Raw genomic sequence first — 24,002 nt, forward strand, 5'->3', positions numbered from 1 at the left:
CTTGATTAGCTAATGATTCATTATTGGCTTAAACACCAGGGAGCAACAAAAACCTGCATCACTCTGGCCGTTGAGGATCAGATTTGAGTCTACTGCTCTATTACTAGTCTGTCTTGTTGTAAAATTGCATATCACATTAAGCAAATCAATAACCTTGATGCATCAGATGTCTGGCTGACATGTTGGATACATCATAAAAACGTATGTAACCTCAGGGCAGACACTGCTGACTGCCAGTCTGTGAGCCACAACATGCATCAATCATCCTCTCCGCTCTCTGGTAGCTGTGGTTTTGGCAAACAGCTCCAGACTGGTGAACATCCAGTCTAATTACATGTTTCTTTTGCACGGTTGAAATGCAGAGTGAGGTTAAACAAGGAATCTGTAATCTTATTTTAGGCCTGACCATATATGGGTATCCAGGAAGCAATTATGAGCCTCAGGGAGGAAACATAGAAGTCTTTATTTAGGTGTCCATACTGTACATGTCCTACTTCCAAGACACGTCTTGTTTCCAACAACATCACGTAACACTGAGGACAACAGGTTGCATAATCTCTTTAAACGGATATCCGCATATGTACGCAGAATCTGTGGGCGACAGGACAAGAGTTTGGTATCGGAAGTGTTCTGGTTTTCGTTTGTAATCTGTTTGTAGTCTGAGTAGTATTGACGAACCATGTTTAAATGGCACGTAAACAGTCCATGTTGTAAGGTATTGGACAAAGTGCAATTTCCGAACCCATCGGCTATCACCTGACAACAACTTAGCTTCATATTAGCTTTCAAAAAATTATCTGCATTCATATGCAGATATGTGTTTATAGCAACCCAACTGCCAGAAAAAAATGTTTGCATCGTACATTTCTGCAAATCACAGGTACGTTACATTTGTAAACGACTTTGTGGCAGATACATTGAAATCTTACATTTGTGGTAAAGGTGTGGTTAAGTTTAGGCACAAAACACTTGGTTATGGTTAGGAAAATATCATGTTTTGGCTTAAAACACCCACATTTGGTGACAGATATGCACTGGAAAAGCAAAAGGCATGGGTCACTGAAAAACACCCAGGCTTTGTGGCTCAAACAGTGCTGGGAAACACCACCGCGTGCTGCTAAAAACACCCAGGTGCTGTGAAAAAAACCATTCAGGTTCATTGCCAAAAACGTAGGCGGAAAGGCCGCCAAAAACCAAGCAGTCTCAAATAGTAGTCTGCAGCTTGGCAGCCGTCTCGCGTAGGTGTCACACCATCCACCATTCCCTCCACCTTACAGTGACAAAGTCAGCTCATGTACTATGTCACTTTAGAAGTGTGGATATACTACAGATGAGACATACAGATGTAATGTAGGAATGGTTTGAAGAATATTTTCTTGTGGTGACTGGGCTGCTTTACAGAGATTAGCCAAAATGATCGGTGCATGGATGAGGGAGTCTACAATAACAATCGGATCAGCCCAAAATATTGGCCCCTGTCCACAGAGGCTTATCACTGTCATGAGATACACAACATGGTTTGGATTTATTTTAATAAAATGTCTATTAGTGCAGGGGTGGGCAACCTGCAGCTCCAGAGCCCCATGTGGCTCTTTAGCCCCTCTCCAGTGGCTTCCTGTGGCTTTGACAGAAAATTATATGGAAATGAATAACTCTATACATCCATCCATCCATCCATCCATCCATCCATCCATTTTCGTAACCGTTTATCCTCTTGAGGATCGCTGGGGGGCTGGAGCCTATCCCAGCTGACACTGGGTGAGAGGCAGGGTACACCCTGGACAGGTCACCAGACTATCACAGGGCTGACACATAGAGACAAACAACCACTCACACTCACATTCACACCTACGGACAATTTAGAGTCACCAAGGTCCCTCCTGGGATCAAAGCAGGAACCCTCTTGCTGTGAGGCGACAGTGCTAAACACCACACCACCGTGCCGCCTACAGTCTATACAGTGATTTTAAAAAATGTTCTAACATTTCGTCAACTAAAATGTGCGTCATACGTCTGTGGCCTAGTGCCTTTCCCCCCGAAAACATCACTAGCGATGGCTACAGTCGTCTTGAGTCCTTCTAGCTAGGCTAGCTGTGGATTCCAAATCCAAAAAGGGAAAAGTCTCAGGGGAAAAAAGAGAATTTAATAGTGCATAGACATATATTTTTGCTTTTATTAGCAATGCTGCAAAGTTAAAGTACCAAATAATCAAAAATAGCCCACTGCAGAATAGCCACATTGTGCTAAACATATCAATAAATGATCATTTAGACATATCAGTAATGCTGATAGGCTGAATTCAACTTAAAAGGCTGTGTTACCTTTATAATGGGGCTCAAATATGCTTTGTGGCTTTAGATATATATTTTTTTCTATTTTTGGCCAAAAATGGCTCTTTTGATGATAATTGTATCAGTGTTTTTGTCTTAATGTGCGTATATGACTGGAATTATTCGTGAAGTTTGAGCCGCCTTATTAAAAAATGTAATTTCCTCCTTTTTTTAAAAAGTATTTTCAATCTACCTTTGATCAAGGCACTGTCTCTCACCTGCTTCTTGTAATTAATTATTAGACAACAATAAAACCTATATAAATATATTTAAAAAATAATCAAACTAGTGGTTGACGAGACAGCACAGAAAAAAACAGCCACTTCACCGGAAACAAGCATGACCCCGTCTAGCCGTCCTTTCCTCTCTGAGTGGGCGAGCTTGTTTTCTCAACAGGCCACAAATCCTATGGTTTAGTAGGCTAAACTATATTTCACTGAGGACGTGAGAGAGGGTGGAGGACACGAAGCGACTGAATGAACCCAACTGTGTGTGAGTGCGTGTGCGTGTGTTTGTGGTGTGTGTGGTGTGAGCATTATCGTGCCAGTGTGTGTGTTTGTTTTGAGCTCGCTCTCCAGAAACAAATCCACCTTCGCATGTCCACAGTTGAAAGACAGCCGGAAGGAAGTGATGCAACTGTTGTAATTAAGGTTTGCTTATATACAGTTGTTCCTACAGCATATCCACACATGGTGCTCTCACTGCCTCAACCACCAGCTTCCATACGTGGCTCAGGACAGTTTGCTGCTACATCCACTGAGCAAGGAACACTGACAGCATTTCTCACACCAGCTCTGAATCCAACAGACAATAAGGTAACTGATCATATATTGATTTTGTGACATATTTTTCTTGCATTATTCCAAACTTTCTTTGCTGTCAAGAGCATTTAAGTTGTATTGTTAGTTTCTACAACTTTTTCTTTACATGTTTAGCAGTTTAAAGCAACTATCTATATGTTTTAGATTACTGATTATGTCAAATTTTCCTTGAGGGACGAGGTATTTTAAATTGAATTTAATCAAATTTGCAACAATATTAATCACATACTGCACGTCTTTTACAGAATGAAGGGCACCATAATCATGTTTTGCCTCATTGGAGCAGTTCTTGCCAACCCAGTAAGTATGAAAAACAGAAAATAAAACAATTGTGTTTCATTTAATTAACAATTAACTTATAATTAAGGTTTTCAATTTAATCTTTTAGCAATTCAATACACATTTAGCAACATTTCAAAAATGTTTGCTTGTTTCTACAGATGAATTTTTAATTTTTTAATACTGTCATTGACTCTTACAGTTGCAACCGTAGGCTATAGCATGCCTGTAAATGTGAGCAATTGAAACCACCATTGTGTAAAATATGACCTGTGATTTCTTTCCGACAGATTTCATACAGCGCTGTTTTGGAATCAAATGAGCTCGACTCAAACTCGGTGAGTGCAACTAAAAGTTAAAGCTATATCTCATTTGACTCCTGGTGTCAAATGAGATATAGCTTTTTGACACATTAATCATCTGACTGCAGGCAGGTTGCGGAAAACCTCACAATAGGTGCGGTTACTCAGAGATTCTCCAGACCTCAGACACTGTTGTTTACTTTACTGTACGTCTGGATCCAGTTGCAGCAACAGCTTGAATGTGATGATTGTCGGTGTCGCAGTTATTATGTATAATTAAACATATTGTGGTTTGTGCTCTCTTTGTTTTTCCAGACTGAAAGTTTGTCTGTTTCACAATCAGCTGAAAATGACACCTCAGAGGTTCAGGTACTGTGACATGATTATTATTTTCTAACGCAGATGACTTTTTGCATCCCTTTTAGCTGCTGATTTTTATCTTAATGGTTGTGTATTCTTTTGTCTGTTGCAGAGCTCTGAACAGAATAGCTCAAATCAAGTAAGTTCATTTTGCTCTGTGATCTACACAACGCAAATCATTTTCTAATTATTCTAACAGTGTACTGTGAATATGTCTAAATTCACAATATCAAATGTGTGTCTTTTCAGAGTCTGAGCTCAGAATCATCAGAATCCACATCAGAGGACAAGGTGAGTTGTATCATCACTCTCTTTCTTTCACTTTATTGTCTTCAGTAAACTACATTAAACATGTTACTGAATGGTTCATAATCCCAAATTCATCACATTTTAAGAGTAGTAGTAGCAATAGAAGTGCAATGATAATGAAGATAAGTGTAACAAAAAAGATTTGAAGTGAGAGAAAAATATAGATAAGTAAGAAAAATGTGTGTTTAGTGCAGAAAGTCCAGTCAGTATTTACATTAATAAACCTGGTAGAGTGGGGGCTGCCCAAGCTGATTGCTACCACTCTAGACAATGCAACATGCCTCATATTTTTTACAGGGCCTTGGCACATTGCACAGAGTGGATTGATTCCTCCTGCTAACAGGCGCTGTATGTGAAATAGATAGACTGTGATGTAGTTATGAGGATGAATGTATTCTTAAGAGCTGAAGCACAGCCACAAATCTTTGATCCATGTTGTTCATAACTGGACTTTTAACAGCATTTAGTTTGTCTGTAGGCTACAGCACAACAAAGAAGGAGATAACAACAATAAACACAATTAAAACAGACAAAAAACATTTCACTTCATAGCCTGCTTACTTACTTGGGGAAGATGCACAAATATTAAGGAAAAATCACCAAATCAACAAAATCTGCAAGTCTACAAAATCGAGTCGGCAAATCAGTCCTTGCTCTCGGTGTGGTATGACACCATGCAGAGGACGGTACAATACAGGGTCACAGCCGGACCACAAAGAGCTGCAGCTGGTGGAACTGTCCCTCCTGGCTCCCTTACAGTCAAGATGGCAGTGAAGATAACTAAAAGTTGGGACTTACTCATCTCGTAATGCGACTAAGTTTAGTGAATCATAACAAATGGGGTATGGAATTAATTTGCAGATGCTCCGGTTCAAAATGACCAAACTTTGCATCAGTTTTTGACTCACGAAAAAGACCAAGATGTGGCCTGCAACAGACAATTTCCAGAGAACTTTCCGCCCCTACTGGCAGGTTGAGAGGAGTGAGGAGTCAGCAGTCACTGATGGTATAAAACAGTCATTAAACAGGTTTTTCAACAATTGTGAATCACTGCAACCACGAGAGATCCTTGAGAATAGAGTCCTAAAAAAGTGCACAAAATATTAGGCTGATTGGTCCAGTAGTTTGCGAGATTAGCTGTGGACAGATAGATACACACACTCACGTACACACACAACCAATGTTTGTGTGCTGCTGTGCTCTCCATTGTGGAAATAAAACACTGGATTATGTTCTAACACAGTGTGTTTCTTTTCCACAAACAGACTTCAGAGGAAAGCAACAGTCAATCAGATGAGGATGATTCTAACTCGGTGAGTGCAAGCTGAAATCAGTCATCTCCTATTTTATCTCATTTGACTGCTGGTGTTACAGCGCAGGAGCTCAACACACATTACACGTTAATCATTTGACTGCAGGCAGGTTGTGTTCATCTGACAAGGTCAGCAGAAAGACTAACAATAGGTGCAGTTACTTGAAGATGCTCCAGACCTCAAGACGCATTTCCATTTCAGACACTATTGTTTACTTTACTGGATCCAGTTATAGCAGCAGTTTGAATGTGATGACTGTTTGTGTTGCAGTTATTATGTATAATTAAATATATTGTGGTTTGTGCTCTCTTTGTTTTTCTTCTCCAGACTGAAAGTTTGTCTGCTTCACAATCAGCTGAAAATGACACCTCAGAGGCTCAGGTACTGCAGACATTTGCTCCAGCAGAGAGATTATTATTATTTATCAATGCAGATGACTCTTTGCATCTCTTTTGAGTGCTGATTTTGACCTAAATGGGAATGTATTCCTTTTTCTGTTGCAGAGCTCCGAAGAAAATAGCTCAAATCAAGTAAGTTCATTTGATTTGTCAATCTTCTCATCTAATTAATCTGACATCATTCTGTAAATATGCGACCTTAAATTCATTATATTCTAAAGGTTCAGTGTGTAGGATTTAGGGGATATCTTGGCAGAAATTAAATATGGTAAATATGTTTTCTTTAGTGTATAATGAAAATCAGAGTGGTGTTGTCATTACCGTGGAGTGAGCCGTTAATATCTGCAAACGGAGCAAGTCCTCGTCCACAAAGGTCGCTATGTTGCATCGCCATATTTCAACAGTAGCCCAAAATAGAAAAACCAAACACTGTCTCTGGATACACTTTAAACTCTAATTTGCTTGTGCAACTTACTTTTTTTTGGAAGCATCTTGCACTCAAAACTTTTAATTCAGTACAATACAGTAACATAACAGTTTTGAGTACACCAGACACAAAATAAATGCATCACATGACCCTTATCTGGCAGGAATATGATGTCAGTTTAACATAACTTATTTTGTTGTTTGAGCATTTATATTCATATGAACATAACAGGCATCTAGTAGACATTTTACAAAGATTTTCTTATTATTTCATTGAACTATAAAAGTATATTGTGGCAAGTTTAGGTTTCTTGATTGCTAGAATAAGGCAGAGATTAACTCTGTATCAAGAAGTGCTGTTTATTTCACCTCAGCACAACTTCATGTAAAACACTCTAATATCCACACAGGCTGAAGGTCACTACTTAACTCATGATGCAAAATGGCTTTTACCACAACATTAACTGTAACCCATTAGAACCACTGTGAAATACATAAACGTTAATCACTGTGTAATGGGTAACGAGTGATTTAGAACACATTTAAACACAGTTTTCTTTGACTTATGCCTCAAACACATTGTCTCACAGCATGCTGGGAAACTCCGCCCATTTAGCCCCAAGACGCCTCAATATGTTAAGTGCATAATGATAGTGTTGTTTATTGGTTTTAAACTAATTAGGCAAAATCAACTTTATAAATTCAAGTCAAATTAACTTGAAAAAAATATATCAGGCTCACAAGGGACGAGTTTTTGTGTCAAGTGAACATAAAGATTTTATGTCATTTTGACGGGGAATGTGTGTAGACTTTAAAATTTTGTGTCATGGATGGATTGGGATTTACAGCACAGGGCCATTTCCATTTTTGTGTTTTCACATCAGCCACCATAGTTAGCAGCCCCTGTGCTACAAGAGTGTCAGAAAAACACTGATTTTGTTTTTACTGTTTTTAGTGTTTTTACTGTTTTTATGACCTAATGCTGTCGTTTTCAAGACGAAGAAACCCCTGCAAAAATGAACACTGAAAGAATGTTAGCTGGGAAGGTTTCGGCTAATTGCAATCTGCAGTCCGCACCACTAGATGTCACTAAATCCCCCTAAATCTTACACACTGTTCCTTTAAGAGTTGTAGTAGTAGTAGTAGTACTTGTGCCAACTCTATTGCAAAAAAATATAATTAAAGTGAAAGAAAAGATAAAGGAAATTGTGGAAATAAGATATTATTTTCTAAAACTGTATGTTTCTTTTCCACAAACAGATTTCAGAGGAGAGTAACAGTCAATCAGATGAGGATGATGTGGTAAGAACAATTAAGTCTTCAGTATTTTGCCACACCTGTTATATGGCACAGCATCCATCCGGTATCTGCTTAGCTCTTAACATTCACTGTATTTCCACAGTCTGACTCCGTGGAGGAAACCAGAGATGACAGCATGGGCAGCGAGGAGAATGTTCGGAAGGTGGGATAAATATTTTGACCACACACTTGGTTTTAAACTGTCACACTTTAGCTGAGATTAAAGTTGAGTAACACGATGCTCTGCATGTTCTCTCCATCAGGGCCGAGTGTTTGCAAGCGTCATGAATGACCTGAGCACAGAGGACAACAGCAGCACAGAGGTCACAGGTCATCCAGACCACCTGACGCTGGTGGAGAACCCCACCGACAGCAGTGACACCACCAGCGACAGCGCAGACACCACTGGAATTATTGGCATGAATGCCAATAACAGCAGTGAGAGCACCAGCAGTGAAAGCAACGAGACGAGTGAGGCCAGTGACAGCAGTGACGCCAGCAACAGCGCAGAGGACAGCAATGCCAGCGACAGCGCGGAGGACAGCAATGCCAGCGACAGCGCGGAGGACAGCAATGCCAGCGACAGCGCGGAGCTGGAGCAAATCAAAACCCCGGAGTGTGTGAACGGAACTCAGAGCTGTGAAAGCGAGGAGTACTTCTTCCAGGATATAGGAGACGATGCTCATCACTCAGTGGACCTTCTGATGGTGCCAGATGAGGATGAGAGGGAGTTGCATCTAAGGAGATGATGACATGCGTCTGTGTAGCTCTATGTTTCCCACTACGAACTATAATAGTATTAAATGACCTGTCTGAGGACTTAAGGATGACACATTTTGCTCTTACCCATCGCTTCTGAATGTTGATTTTGGCATTATAATGATACCTGCAGCTGATTGTTTTATTGTGTGTGTGATTATTACTGGGATGATGGTGTAACCTAAGCATCTACTTTGTTTTGAGATAAATTAAAAGAATAATAAAATCATGGTGTTGGGTACCTGTGTGTTTTTATGTAACCATTCAGACATGGGCAGTAGTGGAAAGTAACATAAGTATATTTCAGTACTTAAGCAGCCAACTGTACTGTAAGTTTTGAGTGTTTCCAATCTCTCCATTACATTTTAAAGGGAAATACAGTTTTGGGGAAGCTACTTTGAAAGAATAGCTTTGCAAGAAACTGTGACCCTCTTTTCTTGATTGTTGGGTGGCTATGGGTAATAAGCAGGCTACAACACTTTGTTTCTTCCTCTTTGTATAATTTTTACCAACATGGCAAGACAGTACTAACACATCTCAACTTAAGAGTACAGCAACTTCTCTTCACTCTTAAGCACGAGGCAATCACTCTCTCTTGTGTATCACTCACACTTGTCCCCACAAAACAAGGGCAGGAAGGAACCAAACAGCTCATAACCAAGGGAACACAATGACTCCACTTAAACACTGCACATGAAAATACAAATGAAACAATACACAGAGTACTATAAATGACAATGGATAAATAATTTACCAGTACTCAGTAATGTTAAATCTATTATTACTTGAATATGAATAATGTATCCATTCATAAACAACACAGTAACTTTAGTAATAAAAATAACCCCAAAATATAATGCGTGCAGTAATTATGGTCACAGTACCAATACTTAACACTGGAAAAAGGTGAATTACAGCAAAGCTACCCTTGGGAGAAATCTAGTTTAGTTAACTAAAGCTCTCCAGTGGCTCCCCGTGGCTTCGACAAAACAAAACATAAAAAATTACATGAAAATGGATAACTTTTTTTTTTTTTTTACATTTTTATCTATCATGTTTTAACATTTCATCAAATAAATGTGCATCATACATCTACCACCTGGCAGCTTTTTCTCTAAATTTTGCCACACCTCAGCAGTAGTGGCTCGTCTTGAGCCTCCCATGGATTCCAAAAGTAAGTAAAAGTCTCAGAGGAAAATACAGAATTTGATAGTGAGTGGACGGATTCATTTGCTTTCACTGCCAACAATGCAGAGTACTAAATAATCATAAATTTAGTACTGCTGAGGAGTCATCTTGTGGTAAAACATATTTTTGAATGCTATTTAGACCTATTTTTAATGTCGCTGCTATTTTAGTCTTAATACGCAGTATTACTATAAGGTTCAAATATGTTGTGTGGCTTAAGGCAAATTTTTGAAAATTATTTTTGGTCAAAAATGTCTCTTTTGACAGTTAAGGTTGCTGACCCCTGGTCTAGGTGAAGTAATTGCAACAAATAGGATTACTCACAGGTAACTTCTAAACTAGCACACCAGAACTTCTCTGATATTTGTTAATAAATAGCAATAATCACTAGCGGTGACCAATTGTGGTTCAATAGAGAAGCAATGGAAAGATAAACTAATTTAAAAAACAAAACAAAAAACATTCCTTTCCTTTTATGGCCTACCTAAAATTGTTTGCACTTTCAGTATAGGCCAATTAATTACACAAAATGGCAGTAAGTAGTATAACTTGAATCACTTTGCAAATATTAATGTAGTTAAAGTACCAGCATGCTACACCAAAATATATAGTTTTAAACTAAAATCAGCCATTTAGTACAATACTCCCATTCAAGGGAACACATTTTACTTTTGACTTCACTGCATTTATTTAATAACTACTAGTCCCTTTGCAGGTTAAGATTCTATATATAAAACATGTGATCAGCCTCTAAAATATGACTTGCTTTAGACAAACAGTGTCCTATGTATTCCTATGCAATGACAAGGCTTTCTAGCTTCTCTCTAGCTTCCAGCTACAGTATACAGTTGCATGTCTGCAGTAGCTTTATGTGGGGCCAATATGACTTTACCTGTGATACTTTGGACAATCTTTTTTCGCTGATTTCTGTAGCTTACATTTAAGTAAAACTGAAGACAGGAGGACTTTTACTAGCACTGTCGTTTTAATAATTGTAGTTAGGCTGCGTCGTTAAGATTTGAGAACTACTTTTTCGACCACATGGGTAAATATTAGCCAACTTGAAGCTAGCTTAGAAGACAGTTAGCTAGTTACTGAAACTACACTACCTAGAACAGGCATTTATTGTTGAAGCTTAAAACTACAAGAATTGACTCAGTGTTAGTTTAACACAATGTTGACCTGGGTGGTCGTGTTGTCATACCACAATGAAAGACGGAACAAGTTTTAAGTGTATATTATCGTGAATAAATATCGTCATTTTTTCACTTCATAGCATGGCCGGTTAGCTCAGTTGGTTAGAGCGTGGTGCTAATAACGCCAAGGTCGCGGGTTCGATCCCCGTACGGGCCAGCCTCGACTTTTTCCATTTGAAACGTTTTTGTTATGAAGTGCGGTGGACCTCGATTTGACAACATATAATTCCAGTTTTAACGCAGGGACAGGATGTTAAAGCGCAAATCCCAGGGAAGTGTATATGCATCCCTCCCGTTATAAAAACAAACACTAGATGGCAACAAAGTCAACAGTTCATGCAGGGCGTCTGCAGCATACAGGTCTACAGGTACCAGACTTTTAAGGCCTTATTGTTGTACCATTGAATTTAAGACTTTTTAAGGACCTGCAGACATCCTGTCATGCTGCAGTCTTCGAGGCCCTGCAAAGCCTGACTGATGTTTCCACTTACTCTGGATCATTAGACCTCTGTCCAGTTTTAAATTAAGCAGAGCCATGCTGGGAATTACATAACGCCTTCAAAATGATAAAGGTACAAGTTGTCCCATCCTAACATAAAACTTAGTGGGGAATGAGGGAGTTGTCAATCAAGAACTGTCTGCGAGCACCCACACAGTACAGAGAAGTCTATCAGCAACAGTAAGTAATACTGAGTGTGTGGGTATGATATGGGCGTACAGGGGCTACTCACTCTCCTCCTTTTAATATTTAATACAGACTCAAGCTCTGTCAAGCTCACAATTGTCGTAATTTCAGCAGCATGACGCCTCCCTCTGGCACAAGACTGTCTTTTCTTCAGGTGTGGGGTAATTTTCCAACTCATCCGACTGCCTTAAATACTTTTTCAAAGCTTCACATCAGACCCCAAAACTTCATTTCATGCTCCTACAGAGCCATTGTTTAGTTAAGTGCATCACAGAATAAGATGGGTAATCTCCAGAGCCACCTGCAACGTCTGCTTTTAAAGTCTTGCACTTTTAAAATGCTTGTAAAACCAAGATAGCCCAGTGTGAGCTACTTGATGAAGGTTTTTCCCAATGTCTTCTTTCAGACATGTTAAAAGATGGTCTTAAAGCTTCATTTACAACAAACTAGTCGTCTTTTTTGGCAGTAGTATGGTTCCAGGACAAAGAGACAACTGCAACACATTAAAAAAGTATAACATAATTCTTACATCTTCCATTACCACTCCATACAAGCTCTAAAATTTAAATAAAATGCAAATAGAGTTACTAGTGGTGTTCCAGCATTCACTTCTTAGAAAAACATTTAATACAACATAGTGTTTGAAAATGTGGGAACAAAAGATGCAGTGTGTGGCAGAAAAACCCAGATGAAATCCAACATAAGTGCATCTTAAACCTGCTGACATGCAACATGTTGAAAATCCAAATAAAGCTCCAGATGGACATTGTGTTCTGGTCACGTAATAACAAGTCTTATAAAACCCTAAATCAAAATTAACAGGCAAAAATAATGCCCATCACACTACAGTCCTGTGTTGAACCATAAACATCTGACATGTTTTCCCTTCAGTCATTGTCTTAGCTGGGAAAGTGAGACTTGAGGTGCTCCTTCAGAGCGGGTATAGTAGAAAGCTCTCTGCGACACACGTGACAGCGGAGAGGTAGTTTCAAGAGCTCGCTGGTTCCTTCTTTGACGGTGACCCTTCCGTTTGTTTCGAGCATCTGAATGACATCTGCAGATGAAAAAATGGATAGATAAAAAGCTTATTTGCAGTAATGAACACAATTTACTACTGTGGTACTTCTAGCTAACAACTCATACTGACAAAAAATGTAATTAGTTCTCACCGTGAGACTCCATGAAATAGTCAGTTGTGAACGAGTTCCAGTGCTTTTTGTTCTTTAAACAAGGAGAGTCGAAGTCTTGGCTGATCACATGGAGGTGTACGTGACTGTAAAAGAGAATATGCACAAAGTGTGTTCATTTTTTATCTGTATACATTAAATATGTGCTGATCCTCCTCCTCGTGAACTTTGGGGTTCAATTTCGTTATAGGTACCATAGTTTTTTGCATTTAAAAAGGACCATACCAATGCTTTTCATACATGTTTGAATACCATTTTTCAGATCTTTGAAGACTGACGTATCAGGGTTTCTGATTTCTGTTTAAAGCAAATGATCCAACACAGGCTTAGGTCTGCAATAAAAATGTTTACAAAAACGTAGAGGGTTTTTTTTTTTTTCAAAAAACTAATTTCTATACAGTGAAGTAATGGCATCCTGAGCAGCGAACGAAGTCAACTGTGTGTGTGTTGTAATCGGAGCTTCTCTGTGTTTATTTTGTGGGACACCGGTCCAACTGTGCATGTTAGTGCATGTGTGTATCCCCCGCTTTACACTGCACTCATGTGCACGTTACCACTGATATTCGGATGGAGTCTTCCCAGAAGCCGTAGCACCCATCCTCCGGTTCCCCCTTAGTCAACAGCATTAGCTCTGTCAGCACTGTTGCTGTTGTTTAGAGTTGTTTATGGAGTTAGCACCATACGCAGTTAGCCTCTAGCTTGGCCACCTCCATGTTGATAACTGTGCCTGCACAACTCAAACGCCCCTTTAAGCCTTTAACTCTTACCACTAAGTGGCAGTAAAGTTTAAAGTCACAACACAGACAGAGATGATGAAGAACTGAGCTCTGGGTAGAAATAAAGGTTTCTAAATTGCCTCAAACACTACAGTACATGACGTGACTATGGGGCTTTGGCTGTTCTGTGTAAGGCAGAGTGAAGCATGATGTATTTGTAAAGCACATTTCATACATAAAGAGTACAGTGCTTTAAATCCATTAAAAGCAAACGGGATAAAATAAAATAGTTATTCAAAGTACAGACCATTTCAAAAGGAAAAGACAGAGAAATCAATACTTGGCAGGTAAAGATATTAAGTACATGGTGGGAAATGATGAAATGCTTAAGGATCGATGAACCTTTGAGCTTAGATTATTTTGTTTCATATGAACTGTACTACCTTGAAATGAAAACAGTGTCTGTCTTTAATGAGAGAAGTATGTTATTAAACTTAAAAACCCATGTATATTAGAAAATATAATATAATTTTGTATTAAATGCTGAAACATCAACATTATCTTTCAATGTGATGGCACATCTCGAACACTGATTACTGACCTCATACTGGGGATGGCATGGTACCCTGTGCGGAAGCGCAGCGAGGTAGCATCTGGGCACTGCTGAATCATCTGGTCAGCAACTTCCTGCATGTGTTTCACCAGGTCGCAGTGCTCGTCACGTAAAGCCTTCAGGCTGGAAATGGTCTGCCACGGGAGGACCAGCCAGTGGTAGCGAGCTTTGGGGTATTTATCTTTGATTACCACTACTTTATCATCTTTGTACACCTACAGAGGAGGAGACAGTGATTTTTTAACATTCTCAGCTAGGATCCAGATCAGTTAGCATCACAACAACTGTAAATCTTTATTTATTTCTCTAAGAACAGCTACCTGCATCTTTGGGTCTTGCATTGAGACCTTCAGACCTTGGCTCCAATGTCCAAAACTTTCCTGCAACAAATTTAAGGCAACATGTATTTTAATAAAACATACTAACAACCACACAAGAGAAAAACATGTATAAACATTTTTTTTATCTGTGCACACACACTTTCTTTGCTCTCTTACACTGGTTTTTGTGGCTTCTCCCTGACTGACTGACACAGAGACCTGTTCTGTCTGTTTGGCTGCTTTAACATTTGGAGCCTCTCTGCGGCTCTCTCTGTCCTCTGAAGCCGACTCTCGGGGTCTTTTGGTGCCACCGCCCTGATCCCCAGTGGGATCCTCCTTGAACATTACAGTGTATGGGTAGAGCTGATTGACAATGTGAAGCTTCTGTCCGGGCTTCATTTTCACCTCACTGTCCTTACCCACCACCACTGAGTCTACGGAGGTTGGATTCAAGCCCAGCTATGGAACAAAGACGAGAGATGAGACACAAAGTGTTAATTAAACAGCGTTAGATTACAGTAATTAATAAATCTCAGCGTAACAACTGCTTTATGAAAGCTTCACTTTGATAAAAAAAAATCAATGTTCTTTATGTTTCTTACCTGTTTAACTTTGACATAACCTTTGTTGCATTCAGCTTTCAATTCAACTGGTTGAGAGAGGATAACATTTGTATAGATTAAAGTTTGTTTTCAATACTTAAAAAGATTTAAACTTATATATGAAAAATGAGCACACATATAAAACAAATCTAAAGACATGTTTTTAACAAAACTGTACACAATATAAAAAAACTATGAGGGGAATTGGTCATTTAGACAGATTAAATTTAGAATTGTGACAGACAGATGGGGTATGAAGGCTTTTTTTTGTTAAAGAATTCAATAGTTGCAATGTGATGTTTGACTTCCTTAAAAACCTGAAGAGAGGCTAAAATCTGGAAAATTGTTAACTTTATAAATAAGGCCAATATTTTAATAAAAAGTAACAGAGTAATAGGGTTTATCTTTAGATTTGTGGAAATTATGAAACCAAACAGTAAGTTATGGTAGCACATTACTAAATTTGATCATAAATAAATCCAACCAACTTTCACGCCAAAATGTTTTGTGCAGAATAAAAGCAGAACTACAGAGTCCCTAAAGTCAAGGTAAATTATTTTATCTTGTGGGATAAAAAGTTACTATCTTGTGGGACCACATCAATTATCTTGTGCGAACAACTTATTTATCTTCATACAAAATAACATAGCTACACTAAAAATATATATAAATGCAACACCTTTGTTTTTACTCCCATTTTTTACAAGTGGAAATAAAGATCTAAGACTTTTTCCAGTGCCCATAAAAGGCTTGTTTCTGTCAAATTTAGTGCATAATTTTATTAAACCCTTAGGACCTCACAATACTAGGGCCACAGATATGTTTTTTCGTCACACAAGATTAATATGGAAGAGAACACTTCTCCAAAGTGTCAGACACTGAAGGTGAGCGTTTGCCCACTTAAGTCAGTTCTGATTTCGAACTGCTGTCAGGTCACGAACCTGCTGAGGATGACGGGCATGCAGATGAGCTTGCCTTAGATAGCTTCTGTCAGTTTGTACAGAAATTCTTTGGTGGGTAAAATATCTGTTGCATCAGCTTTCGGGTGGATGGTTTCAGACAATCTTACAGATGAAGATGCTGGATGTCGAGGTCCTAAGCTTTGGTTAGACATGGTCTGCGATTATGAGGCTGGTTGAATGTACTAATTCACAGGTCACAGCTCTGTTGGACATTTCTGCAGTCAGTCAGGGTGCCAATGGCACACTCCCTAAAAACCTATGTGACAGGTTGTGTGATAAAACTGCATATTTTCGAGTGGCCTTCAATGTGACCAGTCCAGGGCACACCTGCTATGTAATTATTGTGTATTATTCAGCACCTTAATATGACACACCTGTGAGGTGGATGGACTAACTCCTGAAAAATGGGAGTGACAATAAGTGTTGCGTTTAACGTTATATTTTTATTTGGAAAACATCCACAGTATGTGTTAAGTACAAAATATGTGCAGTATATACGACTATAACTTCTGCTTTTGAGCCCACTGGAATTGTAAGTGATCAGACTGGATGCTTTTTTAATGTTCAATGCTCATAGTCATTTTGTTATATAACTCAAGCCAGTGACAAAGGGTAGTTACTATGGGCCCCAGTGTGCCCTGATTACAAGTTATGAAGCACACACACAGAGATTTAGGTGTATACATATTTTACCAACAGTGTGTCTTACTGTTGCTTTTAAGTTATATCTACATGCAGATGTGCCCAGCTTGTCAGTCTTGAGAGATGTTGCACCTAAACTAGCTATTGTAAATCCTATCATCTCATTACATGATTAAACAGAGACTTGACATTGATACTGATATATGACAAAAACTATTAAAGAAAAAAGGAAACTGTTAGTTTAGTTAAACTGTATTTCTTTATAGTTTATGTAGAATAAGCATATGATTTTGTTATAGATTGATACTATTTTACAGAAACAGAAAACCATGGTGGAGATGGCTTTGACGTTTTGAGGGCATGTATAGAAAATCACACTACTTTTGATTTAATGTGAGTTCTTTGAACATGGGCATATTTTCCAGGTGGCACCCCACAGGCCCCAGTGCACCCACACTGCCTACCTGTTTATGTTTACGCCCCTGACTCAGGCTACCAGTTTGTATGGTAATTGCCAGTTAACGTTACTTAGAATTCATGTTTAATTAGGTGACATTTGTGTATAAACGTAATGGCATTTTCTTATCTTTTCCTTTTTGTTGGTGTTGTCAGCTAAATGCTAACGCAGCTAAGTTAGTGTATCTAAACACAAATGTATCGTTATATTACCTTGCTGCCGCGAGCATTTTTTGTCTTTAATAGTCGTCTCTGGACCTCGACCCAGGACAACTGTCTGCAGGTGAGGCAGTCGGATAGGTTTATGATTGCGCTCCTCGCTGATAAGCCAGCAAATTGGCATTTTATCATCTTATGTAGCTAAAGACGTTGATTTCCGACAGAGTCAACTGTTCCAGCCGCTGCGCAGCACGCGCTTTGTTTTGGTGACGCATTTCGTCGCAGGACATTGACGTCACAGAGTCGGATTTTGTGTCGAGGCGGGTCAGAAGCTTCTCGAAGAGTCTGTGAACTGAGGTGTGATCGGGATTCAAACTACAGGCTTCATACAAGGTTGGAAAATAATACCTGTAACTACACTGTTAGTGTTTACCGGCGTGACATTGAATGTTTGTAGCGTATCGTTAGAAAAAGTGCCTAGAGCTAGCGTGTTAGCATTAGCCATGATATCATTGGCTGGGCTAACGTTGAGTAACCGCTAGCTAAAGTACGTAGGGCCTGACTGATATGAAACCTCGCCACTGTCTTTATCATGGGCAGGATAACAGGTTGTTGCTAATAAACTAGCATTAATTAATACTTTTGTCAACCAAAAATAAACCTGTGGTGGTCACATTGTCCGTTGTTGTTAGCCCCTGAATCCCCTGATATTAGGAAACATGTCACACAAATTATCAGAAGAAGCATGACGTGTAAAAGTAACTTAGGTTTTACCTTAAGCTCTTTGTAGGTCTGTACTTTTCCACTGTCTCCTGTGTAATCTGAACACTTCATGTCAGGTTTATGGTCCAAATATAAGGCAAAATAGTCGATTACAAACAATCATCATCCATATCACATGATGTACTTGTAATCAACATCACAACTAGCTAACATTACTTTTCCTCAAAATGGAAAGCGAAACTACTTCACCTTTGGTAGGATAAACAAATGATCTAACTAATTGACTTATAAACCTGTTGATTTAGTACACTGAGCTATTTCAGAGAGGTATTGATTTAACTTAGTGGTCATTGTGGAGACTGCAGGTGTTGTTTAAATGTACTGTTACATTGGGAATAATATTTTGTCCTGCACTTTATATCAATAAGGATAGACTATGGTATATTATAATTTAGGGATCGGAATCACCAGAGACTTCGTGATACAATACTGTCAGGATACAATATTATTGCAGTTTTAAATGTGTTGCGATATGCTGTGTATTGTGATATAATATATTGCAATTTATTACCTGTAAAACTTTGTCAACATCTGTGTTATCTAATAAGATACAGTTTTGAGTCCGTTCATCTCACTTAAATCTTTTTTTTCTTTAGTAAAATGTGTGTAGTGAACTGAAAAAGCAACTGATTATATAATTCAAGTAGACTATATAAAGTTTAATTTGTATTTGTAATATTGATAATTTATATAAGAAAGAAAAAACAATACTTGGCACTGTATGACGATATGATATTGCCACACCAAAATATAGCAATACTATGCTGTATCAATTTTTTCCCCTAACTTTACAGCCTTAAAAATAACCATAAAGTTGAAAAAGCACCTCTTCACAACAATATTTTCTAAAGCATTAACTACACCTCTGATGGAGGTTGGATTTATCGTAGGGCTGTTGCATCATACTGCATTAGTTTTAGCTGGGTTTACCCAAACTACAATGAAGTTTACAATAGATCTACACATACATGTGTACATAACTGGTGACCCTCATCACTGCCTCGTATCTGGTTAAATTTTTCCCAATACATAATGAGTAGTAGTATAAAATCTTGACACACTAAGATTTTCATGGTGTCATTAGATGTCTGTGCATCTGTGAACCCTGAAAAGTGTGACTCTGACATTTAGTGCATTAGAAATTTTCATATAAGGGTACTTCATTGTTGATACACACTGAGTTGTCAGTAAGTAGTTACATCTGTATAATATAATGCAATCAACTACAATAGTCAACTAATCATACATTCGGGAAGCTTGTAATGTGAGTCAGAGAGATTTTGATTCAACTAAATGCTTATTTTTGAGGCTATATTCAACAGTTGTGTTGTATTGGATTGCACTATATTGAAAAAAATATGTCTCGTGTTTTGTCCAACACCATTTATGAGGGAGACAGAATATTTAGACATTTCTACACTATTTTTTCAAATAATGGAAAGAGCATATCCAAATCTAGCCCTTTTTTAAAGCCATGCCTATGCCAAACATTTTTACAACCCAACAGCATAAAGGCCAATCTCACAGTTCAGCCACATGATGACACACTTCGTTATTGCACCTATTAAAGGAACCTCTCTCCTCCTTTCTCAGAGTTTAGAGACTAAATGTTGGTATCCATTCTGGTAGGTTTTGAGAGATTTTAAGAGCTGAACCGGACCTGAATATTGACATACTGCTTGTGTCTCACCTTTCTTTTACTTTTTCAAGGTTATCCATCAAAGTCAAACATGGTTAAGGAAACAGGCTACTATGATACACTGGGTGTGAAACCTACTGCTACTCCCGACGAACTGAAAAGGGCCTACCGCAAACTAGCTTTGAAATATCACCCTGACAAAAATCCCACAGAAGGAGAGAAGGTAAGTACCTGAATGAACTCAAACGTTTGCAGCTGTATTTTAATATATTAGCATGTAATTTTACTTGCATGGAAATTTTTAATGGAATTAAAATGGATATCAAAAAATGAAATAATGTAATGGCTTAAACTAAACAGGGTATGTGTGGTTATTGTTAAATCTCTTTTTGGTTGTTTGGTAGATTTATTAAAATGTTAGATTTATCTGTTATTTTCTGCGGAGGCCATATAAAAATAATTTGAAGACTTCAGTCATTATCAGACATCAGTCATTAGTTTGTTCAAAGAGTTTAATTTTAATCTTTTAAGCAGCTGCATATTGCCAGAAATGTTTCTGACCCTCTTTAATGACCTACGTATTTTTGTTTCTTTACCTTTGTAGTTCAAGCAGATCTCACAGGCTTATGAGGTTTTGTCAGATGCCAAGAAGAGAGAGGTCTATGACCGTGGAGGTGAAAAGGCTATAAAGGAAGGAGGGACAGGTGGCGGTGGCGGGGGCTTTGCATCACCCATGGACATCTTTGACTTATTTTTTGGAGGAGGTAGTCGGATGCACAGAGAGCGAAAAGGTACGAAAGTAATCACTGATCTAAGATGATGTGAAGTTTGAACAATATCTTGGTTGCAATTGTTAAAAAAGCAAATTTAAGGGACCCTCTTTCAAGATGTTTATTAATGTCATGGGCTGGTAACAGAAAATCCACATTGGCAGCTTGTTATCAAATTTTTTAAACACTCAAATATCGATATTTGTATCCGACTTAAAATCCTGTATCAGTTGGGCTGTAAGCTTTACTTTGCAACGTGTATGACGTAGGCCTATGAGTTTTCTTTCTGCAGCTGTTTGTTTAACGGGAACAAAACAATAATTGTTCATGCCCTAATGAATCTCCTCCTCATTTCTCCTGCAGTCACACCACAGTCAAAACACAGGGCTGTCTAGAAAGCATGACAAATGTTTTTTAGGATGCGTCTTAACTGATCGTACATTACAGTACATTTTTATCTTGTTTGTGACTATGCAGTTTAGCTAAAACAAAATTAAGAGCCTGAAATAGAGAGGTAAACATTTAACTTCACATTCCCTTTTTGCTTGTAATTTAGGACTGGTGTCAGAAATAGGCTTGTTTAGTTTATTTCAGTCATTTTCCAACTAATAAAACTTGCATACCAATAAGAAAAAGTAATAAATAAACAAAGATATGTCATTACCTTTGAAGCAGTACAAACCAAATGAAGTCTATGCTGACCCAAAAGGTGTCGGCTGAAATTAATATATTGCATCTGTCCTTTTTACATTACTTGTTTGGTACTGTTCCCTTTAGATTTATACAACTAAAATGAAAGAAACAAGCAAAACAAAATACATGTACATTATATATACACAAAAGTCTCAAAGAAAAAAAATCATATAAACATAGTAGTGTTCATAACTCAGTTTTATACTTGTTAATCATCTTATTTCTAAATATTAAAAAGTGTATTGCACATTTTAATTTACATTTCAGATCCATTCAACAAACTTTCATTATTATATGTCCTTGTTTTGATTTGTTCCAATCTACAAATTCAGTTTAATTCAATTTTATTTATAAAGCCTGAATCACAATTTGCCTCAGAGGGCTTTACATCAAACGACATCCCTCTGTCCTTTGGACCCTCACAGTGAATAAGGACAAACTCCCCCAATTCATCTTAGTTCATGCTGACTCACTCTAATTTGGAAGTACTTTTGGTTACAGTCTGGAAGCATATTTTTTAATATATTAAACATGTATATTGTGTAATAAATAAAGGAATTTGATACAAGGAGTTGATGACATTTTATCCATTGCGAACTTTATTCCAAGAAACAGCATTGCTAAAATTTGTGATTTGTCTCCCCCCAGGGAAGAACATAGTTCATCAGATAACAGTGACGCTTGAAGATCTTTATAACGGAGCAACAAGAAAACTCGCCCTCCAGAAGAATATTATTTGTGAGAGATGTGAAGGTACGTCTTTGGTTATTCGAGTTACGTTTCATGTGCTCTTGTTAGTGGCCATCACTGAACTTGTTAAGTAATCTAAGCAGGCATTTCAGCACATTCACACCCAGCCAGGCAATGAAAAGGCTCTTTGTCAAATAACAAAACCCATCAGTCTTGTAAATGTAATCCCGTCCTCGCTCAGCAGGTGACCACAGTTTATATAACAAGCCAAACCTGAAGCAAAAATAGCCTTCATCTTTGTAGTCCAGTGTGCTGATGGTTTGATTTTCTTGGCAGGTCGTGGGAGTCGGAAAGGAGCTGCACAGATGTGCATGTCTTGCCATGGCACAGGCATGCAGGTCCGCATGCACCAGCTAGTGCCAGGTATGGTGCAGCAAGTGTCCACAGTGTGCCACAGCTGTCAGGGCCAAGGGCAGAGAATCAGCCACAAGGACCGCTGCAAAGCGTGCGGGGGTCGAAAGATCCTGCGCCAGAAGAAGATTTTGGAGGTGCACATCGACAAAGGTGAGAGCGAAGAGAGAGTTTATCTAAATGTATGAAGAGTGACCTAGAAAAACAAATGTTGCACGTACATCACATGGTCACTTCACTGCCACAGGAATGAGAGATGGCCAGAAGATTGTTTTCCATGGAGAGGGAGACCAGGAGCCAGGAATTGAGCCAGGTGATATCATCATTGTCTTGGACCAGAGAGAACATCCACGTTTCACCAGGTAATATGTTTTCTATTATCTGGTGTGTAGGGATAATATGATAGATGTAGGGGAATACATAACCTGTTATTGAGTACGAAAGTGGTTCATAAGCCAGTCCCTCCAGGATTTCACAGCAGCTTTTCTAAAAGATTGTGATGCATGTGTCGATGTTTTTAGGCTTTTTTCTTTCTTTTCTTTTTTTGCAATGAAATTACTTGAGCTAGTGAAAATTGCAAAAAAGAGTTTATTTTTTCGAATAAGTAACTAAAAATCAAAGGCAACTTTCTCCAGTGAGAATAAAACCATAGTTATGAGGGTTGAACAACTATTACCAAAAACTTTTTTCAAGACATTTATCCTCAACTATTTCCGTCGTCACACACAGTTTGTCACGCTAACAGGCAAACACGTCTCTATCACTTTGTGATTAATACTACACCAACGTTACCACCATCTAATTCATCTTGATTTTTGCTCTTGTGATAGATTTGGATGCAACAGCATCTGTTATGGTGATTTGTCTCATCTGTCATCAGCGCCTCTCGGCCATTTTCTGGGTGTGTTTAGGGGTAGAATAGTGTTGGTCAATGACTTTCATTTGTTTCACCACAACACTGTGCACATTGCAAAACAGTTAACCCTCACTTTCATGCAGAACGTCAGCATATAGCAGTAATTTCTGTCAGTCAGTGGGAGACATTTGTGTTACACATGTCTGCATCTTCACAACCAGAAATCAAGTCAGTGTGGTGACTATGATGATCGGTGAAACTTGCGGAAAAGTTGTTGTGATTGGACATAATTGCAAAGTCTCACAGAATAAACAGGGATTGACTGAATTTGCGTTAATTGATGCGATCACAACATCCTGGAGGGGCTGATGAGCCAAAATAGAAAAACTAATTCTGGTCAGCAGATGTCAGTAGAAATGAAAATTATTACTCCCATTTGACTTTGCTTCCTGTTTATAGTTGAACATGTTATTTATGTTTCTTTGTTTTACTTTTTATAAAAATCCATAGGGATGCACCGAAATGAAAATTTGTGGCCGAAGCCGAATATTATTAAACGCTTGGCCGAGTACCTAGTTGTTCATTAGTTTTTGCAGATGAACCCCCTCCAGATTAGTGTTGTCACGGTATCAAAATTGGATCCCACTGTGCGATACCAATGAAAATATCATGGTTCTGAGTAGTATCACGATACCACAGCGAAAATGAGGCAGATGTGCCTTTTGTCATTTATGAAAAGATAAATCACTTTTCTATAATACATCAATGATATTTCAATGGAATAAATTACTTATTGACTTATTCATACTTCAAAAACAGCATCAATAAGTGATTAACA

The 24,002-nt window shown here is 38.3% G+C and overlaps 3 protein-coding genes and 1 non-coding gene across 5 annotated transcripts in view; 3 read left to right on the plus strand and 1 right to left on the minus strand.

The window, feature by feature from the left end:
* Positions 1-3,005: 3,005 nt before the first annotated feature.
* scpp1 (secretory calcium-binding phosphoprotein 1) lies at positions 3,006-8,772 on the plus strand. The gene is made up of 12 exons (XM_050044041.1): positions 3,006-3,145; positions 3,397-3,451; positions 3,721-3,768; positions 4,048-4,101; positions 4,205-4,231; positions 4,342-4,383; positions 5,667-5,714; positions 6,042-6,095; positions 6,218-6,244; positions 7,799-7,840; positions 7,941-8,000; positions 8,101-8,772. Exons 2-12 carry the CDS (start codon positions 3,398-3,400, stop codon positions 8,584-8,586), a joined length of 942 nt encoding a protein of 313 aa, XP_049899998.1. The 5' UTR covers positions 3,006-3,145; position 3,397; the 3' UTR covers positions 8,587-8,772.
* A 2,291-nt stretch (positions 8,773-11,063) lies between these two features.
* trnai-aau (transfer RNA isoleucine (anticodon AAU)) lies at positions 11,064-11,137 on the plus strand. Its single transcript has one exon. It is a non-coding gene; the product is annotated as a tRNA-Ile (tRNA).
* Positions 11,138-12,034: 897 nt separating this feature from the next.
* aptx (aprataxin) lies at positions 12,035-17,601 on the minus strand. 2 transcript variants are annotated; one of them, XM_050044037.1, is made up of 7 exons: positions 17,377-17,601; positions 15,104-15,150; positions 14,679-14,960; positions 14,502-14,561; positions 14,170-14,396; positions 12,835-12,938; positions 12,047-12,719 (listed from the first exon to the last, which is right to left on the minus strand). In XM_050044037.1, the coding sequence occupies exons 1-7, from the start codon at positions 17,504-17,506 to the stop codon at positions 12,565-12,567; spliced, it is 1,005 nt and encodes a 334-aa protein (XP_049899994.1). In that variant the 5' UTR covers positions 17,507-17,601; the 3' UTR covers positions 12,047-12,564. The 2 variants fall into 2 exon arrangements, with proteins under 2 accessions (XP_049899993.1, XP_049899994.1); XM_050044036.1 differs by having other exon boundaries at positions 12,035-12,719; positions 14,502-14,960.
* Positions 17,583-24,002, plus strand: part of dnaja1 (DnaJ heat shock protein family (Hsp40) member A1) — a 10,792-nt gene continuing 4,372 nt past the window's right edge. Inside the window, exons 1-6 of the mRNA XM_050044035.1 lie at positions 17,583-17,715; positions 19,816-19,967; positions 20,349-20,535; positions 21,856-21,960; positions 22,234-22,461; positions 22,556-22,670. Coding sequence (XP_049899992.1) covers positions 19,836-19,967; positions 20,349-20,535; positions 21,856-21,960; positions 22,234-22,461; positions 22,556-22,670 — 767 coding nt within the window. The 5' untranslated portion in view covers positions 17,583-17,715; positions 19,816-19,835. The remainder of the gene's footprint in view (positions 17,716-19,815; positions 19,968-20,348; positions 20,536-21,855; positions 21,961-22,233; positions 22,462-22,555; positions 22,671-24,002) is intronic.

This window comes from Epinephelus moara, chromosome 5, assembly GCF_006386435.1.
Source record: "Epinephelus moara isolate mb chromosome 5, YSFRI_EMoa_1.0, whole genome shotgun sequence".
In the NCBI taxonomy this organism is placed as follows: Eukaryota; Metazoa; Chordata; class Actinopteri; order Perciformes; family Serranidae; genus Epinephelus; species Epinephelus moara.

Bases quoted from the DNA above. Each gene is read 5' to 3' on its own strand.
- scpp1 (XM_050044041.1), top strand. From the start codon at position 3,398: ATGAAGGGCACCATAATCATGTTTTGCCTCATTGGAGCAGTTCTTGCC. The intron at 6,096-6,217 runs GTACTGCAGACA...TTTCTGTTGCAG, and splicing joins ATGACACCTCAGAGGCTCAG to AGCTCCGAAGAAAATAGCTC. The intron at 8,001-8,100 runs GTGGGATAAATA...TCTCTCCATCAG, and splicing joins GCGAGGAGAATGTTCGGAAG to GGCCGAGTGTTTGCAAGCGT.
- aptx (XM_050044036.1), bottom strand. From the start codon at position 17,506: ATGCCAATTTGCTGGCTTATCAGCGAGGAGCGCAATCATAAACCTATC. The intron at 14,397-14,501 runs GTAGCTGTTCTT...CCTCCTCTGTAG, and splicing joins TGCAAGACCCAAAGATGCAG to GTGTACAAAGATGATAAAGT. The intron at 12,720-12,834 runs GTGAGAACTAAT...TTTCATCTGCAG, and splicing joins CTATTTCATGGAGTCTCACG to ATGTCATTCAGATGCTCGAA.